The 12,061-nt window shown below is 40.8% G+C and overlaps 4 protein-coding genes across 4 annotated transcripts; 1 reads left to right on the top strand and 3 right to left on the bottom strand.

Moving 5' to 3' along the window:
- Nucleotides 1-1,674: 1,674 nt before the first annotated feature.
- HO173_003680 (uncharacterized protein) lies at nucleotides 1,675-2,157 on the bottom strand (the record flags this gene model as incomplete). The annotated part of the gene is made up of 4 exons (XM_037305605.1): nucleotides 1,675-1,715; nucleotides 1,782-1,818; nucleotides 1,869-1,961; nucleotides 2,032-2,157. 4 exons carry the CDS (start codon nucleotides 2,155-2,157, stop codon nucleotides 1,675-1,677), a joined length of 297 nt encoding a protein of 98 aa, XP_037167360.1.
- Nucleotides 2,158-2,356: 199 nt separating this feature from the next.
- HO173_003679 (uncharacterized protein) lies at nucleotides 2,357-3,914 on the top strand (the record flags this gene model as incomplete). Its single annotated transcript, XM_037305604.1, has 2 exons — nucleotides 2,357-3,004; nucleotides 3,054-3,914. 2 exons carry the CDS (start codon nucleotides 2,357-2,359, stop codon nucleotides 3,912-3,914), a joined length of 1,509 nt encoding a protein of 502 aa, XP_037167359.1.
- Nucleotides 3,915-4,911: 997 nt separating this feature from the next.
- Nucleotides 4,912-5,312, bottom strand: HO173_003678 (uncharacterized protein; the record flags this gene model as incomplete). The annotated part of the gene is made up of 2 exons (XM_037305603.1): nucleotides 4,912-5,205; nucleotides 5,265-5,312. The coding sequence occupies 2 exons, from the start codon at nucleotides 5,310-5,312 to the stop codon at nucleotides 4,912-4,914; spliced, it is 342 nt and encodes a 113-aa protein (XP_037167358.1).
- Nucleotides 5,313-6,803: 1,491 nt separating this feature from the next.
- Nucleotides 6,804-7,880, bottom strand: HO173_003677 (uncharacterized protein; the record flags this gene model as incomplete). The annotated part of the gene is made up of 1 exon (XM_037305602.1): nucleotides 6,804-7,880. The coding sequence occupies one exon, from the start codon at nucleotides 7,878-7,880 to the stop codon at nucleotides 6,804-6,806; it is 1,077 nt and encodes a 358-aa protein (XP_037167357.1).
- Nucleotides 7,881-12,061: the final 4,181 nt, after the last annotated feature.

The raw sequence follows: 12,061 nt of genomic DNA, 5'->3' as shown, positions 1-12,061 counted from the left end.
TTGTGCGAAAGATAGATAAATGAATATCTCCTTCGATGAACACGAGTTGACGTCAGCCGGGGGAGACAGAACCAGAATTGTCCAAATTCTGCTCAGAGAATGGTTATGAGGTGGCTTTGATCGAGGTAGAATGCTATGAGGTTGGTGGTCCTTGATCGTTGTGTGTTGCGCAAGTTTCCGGGTGGTTAAGCCAGGTGTGAAGGATAGACTGCGATCTCCGTTGAAGTTGAAAAGAGCGAGTAGTAAATGCTTTCAAATGTGATGTTGTTGGACAAAGGTGGAGAGGAGACTTCAGACAGCCTCGAGTGAAGGACGACTGCCAAGAGTGCGACGGTTTCAAAATCTGGGGGAGGAACAGCTGCGACTTTATACTCCCACATTGTAGCCGCGAGGCCGCCAAGCTTTCAAGCTATTTTCTCTAGCGCTCGTCTATCCGCTCGTCGCCTATCGCTACTTTATCTTTTGCTCGAAGTTCCCACTCGCTCTCTACCTTCTTATACTCAAAATTTATTGTTGTCGCTTTCGCATGATATAGTCCACATCACGAACTCGTATTTAACGAGATAATAACCCGAAACTGGGCGTGAGATAAGGGTTCGAATTTTCTCTGCTTGATGGGTGCCTTTTGGGCTGTTGTTGGGCCAGAGGATGTACATCAGCGAGCGTGCCGGAATACGGGATCATGAGCTGACAGGGAAAGGTGAGCATAGGTACGATCACAGGCATTCTTCCCAAACCCCACAGTCGCCTATGTACCTATGGCCGACGCCTTGTATTACTCTCTCCTCGAAGCCATCTATAATGCTCTAAGAACACGGGGCGTGCTCGAAGGAGACGGTATATTAGTCTACAATGGCCGCACAGTAATCTGCATCGAATGACCCCAATTCAGCGCCCGCTCCGCATCCCTCTCCAATTCATCTCTGAAATAGCTTTGTTCGCAATCTGCGAGTGTAAAATCTTCCGGAAGTCAGAACAGCCTCCGCCTTGATATATATGAGTACATTACGACAATGGGCATGATACGAACGAGGGCGTGAGCGTGAGATGGTGATGGGACATATCGTTGCTTATGGGGCGAATGCTAAGAGGGCTATTGTTGCTGTTTTGGGGAGTTGGGTAAGGATGAAGAGCAAGAGTAAATGCTAATCATGGTTATCTGCTAAGAGGCTTGAGGATACATGGAGTAAAATCGCTGAAAGGAGAGCGAACTATCAAACCCTCTTCGGCTACGCGTATTCTATACATGTAGATTCTTGTGCATATAGCAATGGCTAGAGGTAAAAAGAAAGCCACATTGCAACAAAGATTCAGCGTGAAGTCCAAGGTGCAAATGAGTTATTGTAGATTGTGCGCAATGCCACGCAATCTAGTAAGATAAGGCCACGCTGAGCCTGGTACTCCTAAGACTCATTTCAACCGATGATCCAGACATTCAAACCGTTTCCATGCGATTCTCAGATGCACTGAATTGGCTATGGACTATCATGAGAAGTTTTCTTAGGTTCACGCTCCCTTCTACTTCCCTATTCGAGTACTACTCGTCGAGACGGACAGACGTCCGCATGAACACCATCCTTTCCTTGCTAAAGAGATTTTGTGTCTGTATGCTTTAGACCTTTGGGCGACTGAGACAATCATCTGACGGCGGATAGCTGATAATGAGTTGCTGCTTCAGCTGGCAGCCTGTGGTGAAATGAGCACTACGGAATCTCCTATGAATTGAATGAGTCTCCATTGGAAATCGAGACGGAAGTCAGACGGCGAGTCTCATGACCTACCTCGAACGAACAGCATCTCCGACTGCTTCTTAATGGTCTACGGCCAATTGATCAGCATGAATATTAGAATGGCGTAGCGTGGCTAACCTTCACAGTCTCTTCTTCTTCGTCGTCATCCTCCACTACGTAGATGGTCTCCTCCACTTCACCGAGCACTAGGTTGCAATGACTATCATATGCCTACGTACATGGAACACTCAGTCAGTAGACCGTTTCCTGAGTATCCCCCAGTTCATGAAAGTAAACATACATGTAAACGTCCTTTGAGCTCTCGGTCTCCTCGTAGCCTCACGAAAACGATTTCATCCAACGACAGGCGAACCAAGTCCAGCGGCTCCGACACAGCTGCCGTATCTCCATCACCAGCGTCTGCCATCTTAGGTTGCAGATATTTCTTGAAAACCTCACGTGCCGGCAAGGAGCGAGTAAGTGTGCGGAATTTTTGCGCCCTTAGCGCGGCAAATTAGGCGCGAAATGAAACTCCAGTCTTGAGTCACCTCAGCTATCGAACCAACACTTGCATCAAATGTTGTTAGACCTGGCTTCAAAGTTATTCTGGTGTTCCTTTCATATCTATGGCACCTTCAGAAAGTGCACAGGGTGACACAATGCCCTCCGAAAAAGATGGGCTTGATAAGAAAGTCACAAACGGCGAGCAGAAAGTAGCCTCAATGGCTGAGCACATACCAGGAACAAACGGCACGGGCAAAGCAGCCAAGGGATCAGAGCAAGGGCAAAAGTTGGCTGATGTGCCAAAAGAAAAGGAGCTGTCAGGCAAAGAGAAGAAGGAATTAGCCAAAGCTCAGAAGATTGCGAAGAGAGCGGCAGAGAAACAAAAACAGCAAGGTCAACCAGCGGTCGACTTAGTTGCGGGATATAAGGGAGACCTTCCAAATGACTCAGGAAAAAAGGGCCCCTTGGGCCCAGCAACGCCTGCGAAGACCCAACACAAAAAGACGGGCTCTACCAGCGCAGGGGCGCAGTCTTCTTTGCCGCACCGACAAGCTCTATCGCATGCTGCACCGGCCGTTGCCGAGCCAGGAAAAGAGAACAAAAATGTCGCCCTTTTCGATCATCTGTATGGCCACCCCAGAAGAACCACGGTTGCAGGAGCGGGTAAAGATGTTCACCCTGCTGTGCTAGCTCTAGGAATACAGATGAGGAACTACATAGTATGTGGGAGCAGTGCTCGATGTGTTGCCATGCTATTAGTATTCAAGAGGGTTAGTGCGATTTTTGAAGTCGAAGTGTGCATTATTAATCCCTACGCAGGTTATTGAGTCGTACACGACTCCTCCCAGAAACTCGCTACCACGCCATCTCACCATACTTCTCTCGTCCCAGATCGACTACCTTGTTTCTTGCCGCCCTATCTCGATATCTATGGGCAATGCCATACGATGGCTGAAAGTGGAGATTTCCAATGTCGATGTCAGTACCCCTGAGTCGCAGGCCAAGTCCGACCTTTGCGACTTGATAGACACTTATGTCCGAGAGAAAGTCACGGTAGCAGACCAGGTCATCGCAAACAAGGCAAATGACAAAATAGAGGATGGCGATGTCATCATGACATTTGCCAAGAGTAGCATTGTTCAGCAAACCCTTGTAGAAGCCTTCCGGAGAGGCAAAAGGTTTCGAGTCATCGTCGTTGATTCGAGACCGTTACTCGAAGGCAAAAACCTAGCACGAGCTCTAGCAGACCTAGGCTTGGAAGTACAATACTCCCTCACCCACGGTATCAGCCATGTTATCAGAGACACAACCAAAGTGTTCTTAGGTGCTCATGCCATGATGAGCACGGGGCTCTACTCTCGAGTCGGTACAGCACTTGTCGCTATGAGCGCCAAAGAAGCCAACGTTCCCGTAATCGTGTGCTGCGAAAGCGTCAAGCTTACAGAGAGAGTGGCCTTGGATAGCTTCGTGCACAACGAGGTCGCCCCGGCTGAGGAACTGATGATCCAGGGCAAAACTTCTTCGCCATTGTCCAATTGGGTAGACGTACCAAATTTGCAGCTCCTCAATCTCATGTACGATCTCACGCCTGCAGAGTATATCAACATGGTAGTCACGGAATACGGCATAATACCTCCTAGCTCTGTACCGGTCATTATCCGTTTGAGCACAAACACTTGAAAGACTGACCTTCTCATACGAGGTTTAAGTGACGGCCCCGAAAACAGTCCGCAAATCAAAAGCACCTTCCAGCTTCATGTAATCCAGCTGAAGGGATTCTATCCTTTAGCTCATCTAGTTGAACGGGAGCCTGGAGCATCAAGGAGGCGCTTGATTTGGAACATTGAGCATCTTTATGGTCCCAATAGATGGGCGGACGAGGTTTGGATGGTCAACAAGAAGGCTACGGGCACCGCCATCGAATCAGTGATAAATATCCGCAATCACGTGAAATCGCTTCACCTAAGGATACTCACAAGCAGAGAATATCGTACAACATGGAGCTCAGTAGTAGAAAGCAGCTCCTAGAGCGGGAAGCTTGCCTACGTTTTGCTCCCAACCGTTCCCATCTGCTCTTAGAACTGGGCGTCCAGAGGCGACAATACGGGTCCCTTATCCCCAACAATGACCACTTCCTGATTCGAACGCATTTGAGATGCACCACTCTACAGGAATGATGTCCACAGTATCCACCCAATTGCCATACCGTTAACTCTGTAAATCCCATGTCTTGAGGGCTCGCGTGCACCAAGCTTGGCTCAAGGCCTGGGGATTTGACCTATCTGCGACGGTGTGAAATGGAAATTCTCGTTTCCTCGTTCATAGGAACACGAAATGAATCACCAAGTGGGCAGAACCCCTACTTTTTGCTTCCGAATATACTGTCACTGTATTGGAAAGTGTTGAATCACCCGACCATACATCTATGAAATGGTTAAGGGCAGCATTGTCATACTTCGTTCCGGATTGCAGAATCAGTTGACTTAAAGTGTTCGATTTCTAGCTCCTACAACTCTAGATTTGCACGATCCAACAGGTAGAACCCCTATTCTTTTTCGACCGATCGCCAGCCCAATGGCCCCAAGATGTTTACAGTCATTGTCAGCGCCCCAATAGTTTCCGATCCATGTTTGTACTCAGTGCTCCTATAAAACCCGTTCCATATGACTGCTCCTTCTCAACCCTGTCCCTCACAGCGCTGGATGTCTTTGAGCACGGCGTCTTCTTCCTCTGTAACAGGAAAGTCCTCATCTCCAAGCAAGTCTCTCACCCTGTTATTCAGGTGAGTGATGCAAGCCTCAACCCGAGCCGGCGCAGGGTCATCCGAGTCCAAAGGCAATTGCCCTAGGCGCTGGATGTCTCGAGCTTTCCACATGACCGGATTCCGAGCCATTTGAGCCGTGCTCGTCCCTGCGGGCGCAGCTGCCGCAGCCTCCGTCGTCCGAGTCGTCACTGTGGCTACGTAGCTGGACTGGTGCAGTTGTTAGCCAGCGAGTACCATGGATGCGGCCAGTCTTTGGGGGCTCGTACTCCTCCTGTTGGAGTCATCACGATCACCGCAGACACCGTTTGAGACATGACACCCTTCTGAACTCCCTGGTCTGCGTATGCTGGAGTTCGGTAGGGGTAGCAAATGGTGCTCGAAGACTAGAAAGTTTTACACATTAGTCCAAACCTTGAGACTATGTCCCGTTGATGCTGTCATACTTTGGGGAAGTCTTCGAGGGATACTATACTTGGAGGCACCGTGAGGGTAGGTGCAGGTATAGGTGCTGAATCCTAAAGAGGTGCACGAATCAGTATGCGGCTGCCATGAAAGCGCCTGCGTCTCGAGGGCATATACCTTGTCTGCTGTTGTTTATATAAAATTCTTCTCTTTCTTTCGGGGGTATATACTTTCCCCTCTGCTATCTTTATAACAACGTTCCCGTTGCAGAAGAAACATTCCTCGAGGGGAAACCCTGCCCTTATGTATACGCCCCAGAGCCCTACGGCACCCGCTCATCGCCAACGTCAGCTAACAATCGCCCTCCACGACCCTCGTCCGAGTTGGCCATTGCGCTGGCGATCTCAACTGCAAGGACACGTGCATGAACCAGCGATGCCGAAAATAAAAATTTCTACCTTCTTTCCTTCGGCCCTAGACACATCTCCCCATCGTGATAGGTTGCCCGCTAAGCCGACGCCTGGCCGCATGCGCCGGTGGGGAAACAGACTCCACCACTTCTCGAAGTGCAAACATTATGATCGTCTGGTCCAGGGCATGCATGAACCCACAGATAGCCTCCGCCGGGACCGCCGCGTTCCGAGCCTGGGTCCCTCCCACCATCCGGGGTTACGGCCGCTGCAGCGTGCAAAGGTACGGTGGAGCGATTGTCTAGACTCCGGTGGGGAAATCAATTCGCCTATTTTTGACCGCTGCGTCATTCATGATGGTCTGGTGCAGGCTGTGTATGCATGTGCCCACGGATTGGAGTTCGTAGTCCACATTGCTTCGTTCGATGCTTACCTCAGTCCTCAGATCTGGGTATACTGCTAGCGTGGAAGATGTATTGCTAGCGTGGAAGAAGTTGCTTGCTTGCTTGCTTGTTTGCTTGTTTGCTTTCGCGCATGATGCAGCGCTTCGACGTTGGCGCTTACGGCCGGTGTGCGTGGAACGAGTCTTTTCGAGTCGGGGATGCGTCATGCCGTGCATGGATGCACGTCTCTAGCCTGTGGATAAATATCCGAGAAAGAGAAATGGCCGATCGGCTTGGGTAGGCGATTTAGTGTAAAGATAGTCTATTCTCATCTATGTAATGCCGTCCGGATCATTTGCTCGCTGCGCTGCGTGTAATCGTGGCTTGAAGAGACGTGCAGCAGTAAAGCGCAGCGCTGATGTGGAAAAACCATGGCGGTCTATACTCTTGCCAACGCCGAGGAAGAAAAGCTAGCAATCTTCCTGCAAGTACTGAAGTGAGACAATAGTCTATAATGCTCGCATGAAGGATTCCGTTTATCTGCTTTCCTGCCCCGCATGCATTCGAATACGAACTTCGATTCCCAAGTCCGTGCTGGTACCCTCGTACCTCACATAACGGCGCTCCCCGCTTTCCCATCTTCCAACGCTTCCCCACTGCCGCCAACGGCGACCCCCACGCCCTTGAGATACTTTTCACTCTCGCCAATCTTCTTCCCCGCACTCTCCCAACGCTGCCTGATCTCCCTCCTTCTCTCGTCCGCCAATGTGTTTAGTGCGGGCCAATAGACCCCGTGCTCATACTCAAATTCCACGTCCCCACCGTAGACTTGCATCAATTGCTCCGGCGGCACGACCTTCCTCATATCGACATCGAACTTCATCTTCTCTCGCGTCAAAGGATCAATAAACGGGTTGATCAGCTTGAAGAACCCCCACACGATCCACGGCACATTCTTCACGCAAGCGTTGCCGAGCCTCTCCGGGTAATGATTCTGCAGGATCGACAGCGTCTGCCGGCCTTGCGCCACCGAAGGATTCTCGCCCTTTCGACTCTGCTTGAAATCGACCAAGATCGCCAGCGTCTCCTGCCCGGGCGGCATCAGGTCGATGGAGCGCTCGAGCATGAAGACGAGATGCTGCATCTGCTTCTCCCGCCCCTTCGTGTTCTGCTTGTGCGGGTTCAGGTACAGGCAGGGTCGGCCTTCGTTGTCGTAGCCGAAGATGACCTGCTTGCCCGTCGCGTTCTCTTCGGATATGTAGTCCGCCGTGTGGCTCTCGACATTGAATTCCCGGCGCCAGACCAGGGTGGCTCGCAGGCGGGTGATGGCGTGGGCTTCGTTCCATTTCGATGCGCGGAGGTAGCGAAGGAGGCACTCGCGTGTTAGCCAGAGGCGTTCGTTGTCGGATAGAGGGGTTTTGCTGGCTGTTGAAGGGGTTGACGATGTAGGTAAGGCGGTCCATGATTGGACAATCGAGAGGAGGGAGGCGTATTTGGCTTCTTGGTCTGGAGTGAGGGTCTTTGGAGGTGCTGGGTGGGAGTGGGCGGTAGGCTGGATAAACGGGGTAGAATTGGAGCCATCGAATGTAGTATTCGAGTTTGCAGGCGAATGGTTGACCTCTGTTATGTGACCGTTGGCCTCTTTATCATGCCCAATGTCATCCTGCCTCAGCGTCTCTTGCTCCATGTCGTACGCGATTTTCGCTGTCTTTTATGTCGTGTAAAGCTTGCCAGTGTTCTTCTCTCCCTATCGTGAATTCAATCAGGGTCTCGATCAGTCACTCGATCAATGTCTAGAGGGAGCTTCACACCGTTTTTCAACTCAGCCTTAGATTCAGGGTCAAGACGCCAAGATCTTGGAGGTTCAAAATGATTAGATCTGCGCCACAAGCGAGTACGCTAGCGAACTCTGTCCAAGAGCTAAACTTCCAAGTGATGAAGGTATTCCTTCCTTTCAATCAAAAACTTTCGCATAACGCTCATGCTATATTATTGAGCTATAGAAAGTAGATATATATATTTAAAGTACTTAGTAAGACTAATATCTCTTTAATTAACTTTAGAGAACGTTTATATCTCTATAACTATATCGAATAAAGTTAATCTTAATAAGATTATAATAACTATAATTTTAAGAAGCACGTATTTATATTAAAGTTGTTAATAAATATTATATTAAAAATAATAGATAAAGATTAGAAATTATTAATAGACGAAGTAGTTATTATCTTTAGAGGCGGCGATAATATTTATAGAAAGAGTAAACGATAAATTTAAAATTTAGATAGTCTTAAATAAAGTATATAAACTAGTTATTAATTTAAGTAATCGAGATAGTAATATAAAGAAAAAGATTATATATATTAAGTATTAGATAGCTAGTTTAAGAAGTAATATATCGACGACTAACTACGTTAGCGTATTAGATCGATTCTCGATATTCTTCTTTATTATTAAAGGAATTTCTATTATATTATTAATAGTATCGAAATAAGATTAAGTATTATATAATAAGTTAAATGAGATTATTATAAAGTTATAAGATGAGATAATAAGTAAAGTATTAAAGGAAAAGATATCGAGCGAGATAATTATAATAGTTAATAAATATATAAAGAATATAAATACTATAAGAAAATCTATTAGAATAATTAGAAGGCTAGCGAGTAGCGATATATATATTATAGCTATAAATAAGAAGAAAATAAATAGATTAAGAAAAAGTAAGGATTAGACTTTAAAGATAAATAATAGCGCGAGAGTAATTATTAAAATATATAGCCTTTTACTTTATAAAGTAAGAATTAATATATTCGATATTAAAGATATGGCTACGATAATTAAAAGGGTTTAGAATAAGAATATTAATATATTAAGTCTTAATATAGTATAACTAAACTAGTTTAGCGCGAATAAAGAGAATTATGATAAGGGTTTATTAATTATCGAATTAGTATCTCTAGAGAAAGAAAATAGAGTACTAAAAGAAGATTTAATTATCGATTTGAAATTATATAACTATTACGTCTATAATAAGTAATATAGATTAAAGTAATACTTCGTATATTGGAAATACGATTACCTATCGACTATATATTCTAAAAAGAATTATTTAGTATACGGGAAATACTTAGAAGAGTATTATTATAAAGAATATACGATTAATACTTATAAATATTCGGTTTACGAGGGACTATATAAGGCTTAAAATAAAATATATATAATAAAGAAGAGAGAGATAGCGAGAATAAGAATAGCGAGATAATAGATTTCTTTACGATTTATAATAACGAAGGAAGTATCGATTAGCTATTAAATAAGCGATTAATTAAATAATTACTTTTAGAATACGTTTAATTATAGGCGAAATAAGGAATTTTTTTTAAGACTAGCATTTACGCGTAATAAGCTAGTAGATAAAGATAAAATAATTAATAGAGAAGAAATTAGAGCGCTAGATCTTAAAAGAACTACTATATTAAATCTCTAGTCGAGTAAAAAAAGATATACTTCTATATTATTAATAAGAATCTTATCTAGAAATAGATCGCCCTCTAAAATAGTAAACGAAGTTAAACGATATAAGAATAATATAGTAATAAAGGAAATTAATAATCTCGAGAATAATAGATAGTCTCTAAGTTAAAAAAGTGATAATAAGAGAATTACGATCCTCGTTAATAGAAATAAAAAGAGATATATTCGATCTATCGACGATTAAGAAAAGAAGAATATTTAGAAAAAGAATATAAACTCTATAAACTAGACGGAGCGAGTAAGTAATATTAATAATAATATTAAGAAATAATAATATATCTTAGTTAGCTATTAATACTATAATATAATATAAGAAAATCTAGAATAATTATAATAGAACTCTTTAATAATAAAAAGATTTATAATATCGATATAATAGTAATTTAGAAGCCCTAAAGAAATATTAATATAAATATATTATATTATTCTCTAAAGAATAGATTTAACTTAATCTACCCCTATTATAATAATATATAAATATACTTCTATATTAATAAGAGAATATTATTAAAGTAATAGTATTTATTATATTATTTACTAAATCTCTATACTCTTAATATTAAGTTCGAAAATAATAGAATTATATATATATATAATATCTATAACCTCGATAACTAATAAATAAACGAACTTAATAAATTATATAAGACGCTTACGAAGTTTAAAAATAACGAATAAATTATACTAGGCGACTTCAATCTTTACTATATAATATAGAAGAAATTAAATACTTATATCGATAAGAGAGTAGAAGAATTAATATTTATAGCGAAAGAATTCGCTATAGAATAAGTATTACTAGTAGAAATAATAATATATAAAGAAAACTATTAAATAATAATAGATTTACTATTCGTTACTTTAGTATTAATAATAAATATTATTAACTATAATATCGAAAATAATTTCGAAAGCGAATCTAATTATCTTTTAATTTTTATAAAGTTTAAGCTAGTCGTAATAGAGTTAGTACTAATAATATATCGAAACTTTAATAAATTAAATATCGAGATTCTAAGAGAGATACTCGCTAAAGTTATAATATTAAAAGAGTATCTAATTAATTTCTAGAGAAATAGTAAAAATCTTATTAATAATAATATTAATTATTAAGTAGTAATTATTATTAACTCTATCTAAGCGACTATAAAGAAATCTATTTTAATTATTAAATTATCGCCACGATTTAAATCGAGATTTATATTAGAATATAAAAAAGTATAAAAATATTATAAATCGCTGAAAAGAAGCTAAAGAATAACGCTTTTAAAGAAAATATAAGATAAATATAAAGTCGTTAAGAACTTTAAAAATAATCTAATTAAGAGAACTATTAGAAAGGCGTTTAGAGAGTTTATAATAGAGATATATAAGTTATTATAAATAATATAGAAAAAGACTAAGTAGACTAGAAAATAACTTATAATATAAATATATCTCTCTTCGCTATTTAATAAAGATAAATAAAAATATAATAAATTAAACTTAAAGATAGATCTTCTTATAAGAATATTTTTTTTATTATTAATATAGACGAAGTTAGATAATATTAGCGTTAATATAATATATCTATAAGTTTATCTAATAAGTACGATTATTATAAATAAGATAAAAAAGACTATAATGTAAGTATCGTTAAAGAGAGTCTTAAGAGGAAACGCGATCTCTAATCTAATTCTTAAGAAGATTCTAAAGTCGTTACTTTCTTATCTATATAGAATATTTAATATATATATAATAAATAACTACTACTTAAAGTACTTTAGAATATTAATAATAATTATTCTTTCGAAGTCGAGTAAAAACTATTTAATTTCTAAAGAATATTAATTAATAGCTCTACTTAATACTATAGAAAAGATAATAAAGTTTATTCTTATTAAGAGAATAGCATATCTTATAAAGATATATAGACTTCTATTAATTATATATATAAGAGACTATAGATTATAATTATATAAATACGATATCTATTATCTTCTAGAAAGAATATATTAAATCTAAAATTTTAATAAAGTAGTTACGATGTTACTACTAGACGTTTTAAATATATATAATAAAGTCTCTTATTCTCGACTATTCTATAATCTTCGAAAGTAAAAAATCGATATAAGAGTAGTTAATTAGATAGAATTATTCTTATTTAATAGAATAATAGTATTAAAAATAAGCGAATACTCTATACTAAAGACTCTTATAGTAATCGAAATTTCTTAAGAATTATCGCTATCGTTTATACTTTATCTCTTTTATAATTTAGATCTTATTAATAAATATAATAATCGCGTCGATTTAGAAATAATAGCTATCGGCTTTATAGACGATATAGAT

This window comes from Letharia columbiana, assembly GCF_014066305.1.
Source record: "Letharia columbiana isolate WasteWater2 chromosome Unknown Sc0000009_s1, whole genome shotgun sequence".
Lineage (NCBI taxonomy): Eukaryota > Fungi > Ascomycota > Lecanoromycetes > Lecanorales > Parmeliaceae > Letharia > Letharia columbiana.
The sequence above is the reverse complement of the archived record's forward strand: the minus strand, read 5'-3'. Positions and strand labels throughout refer to the sequence as shown.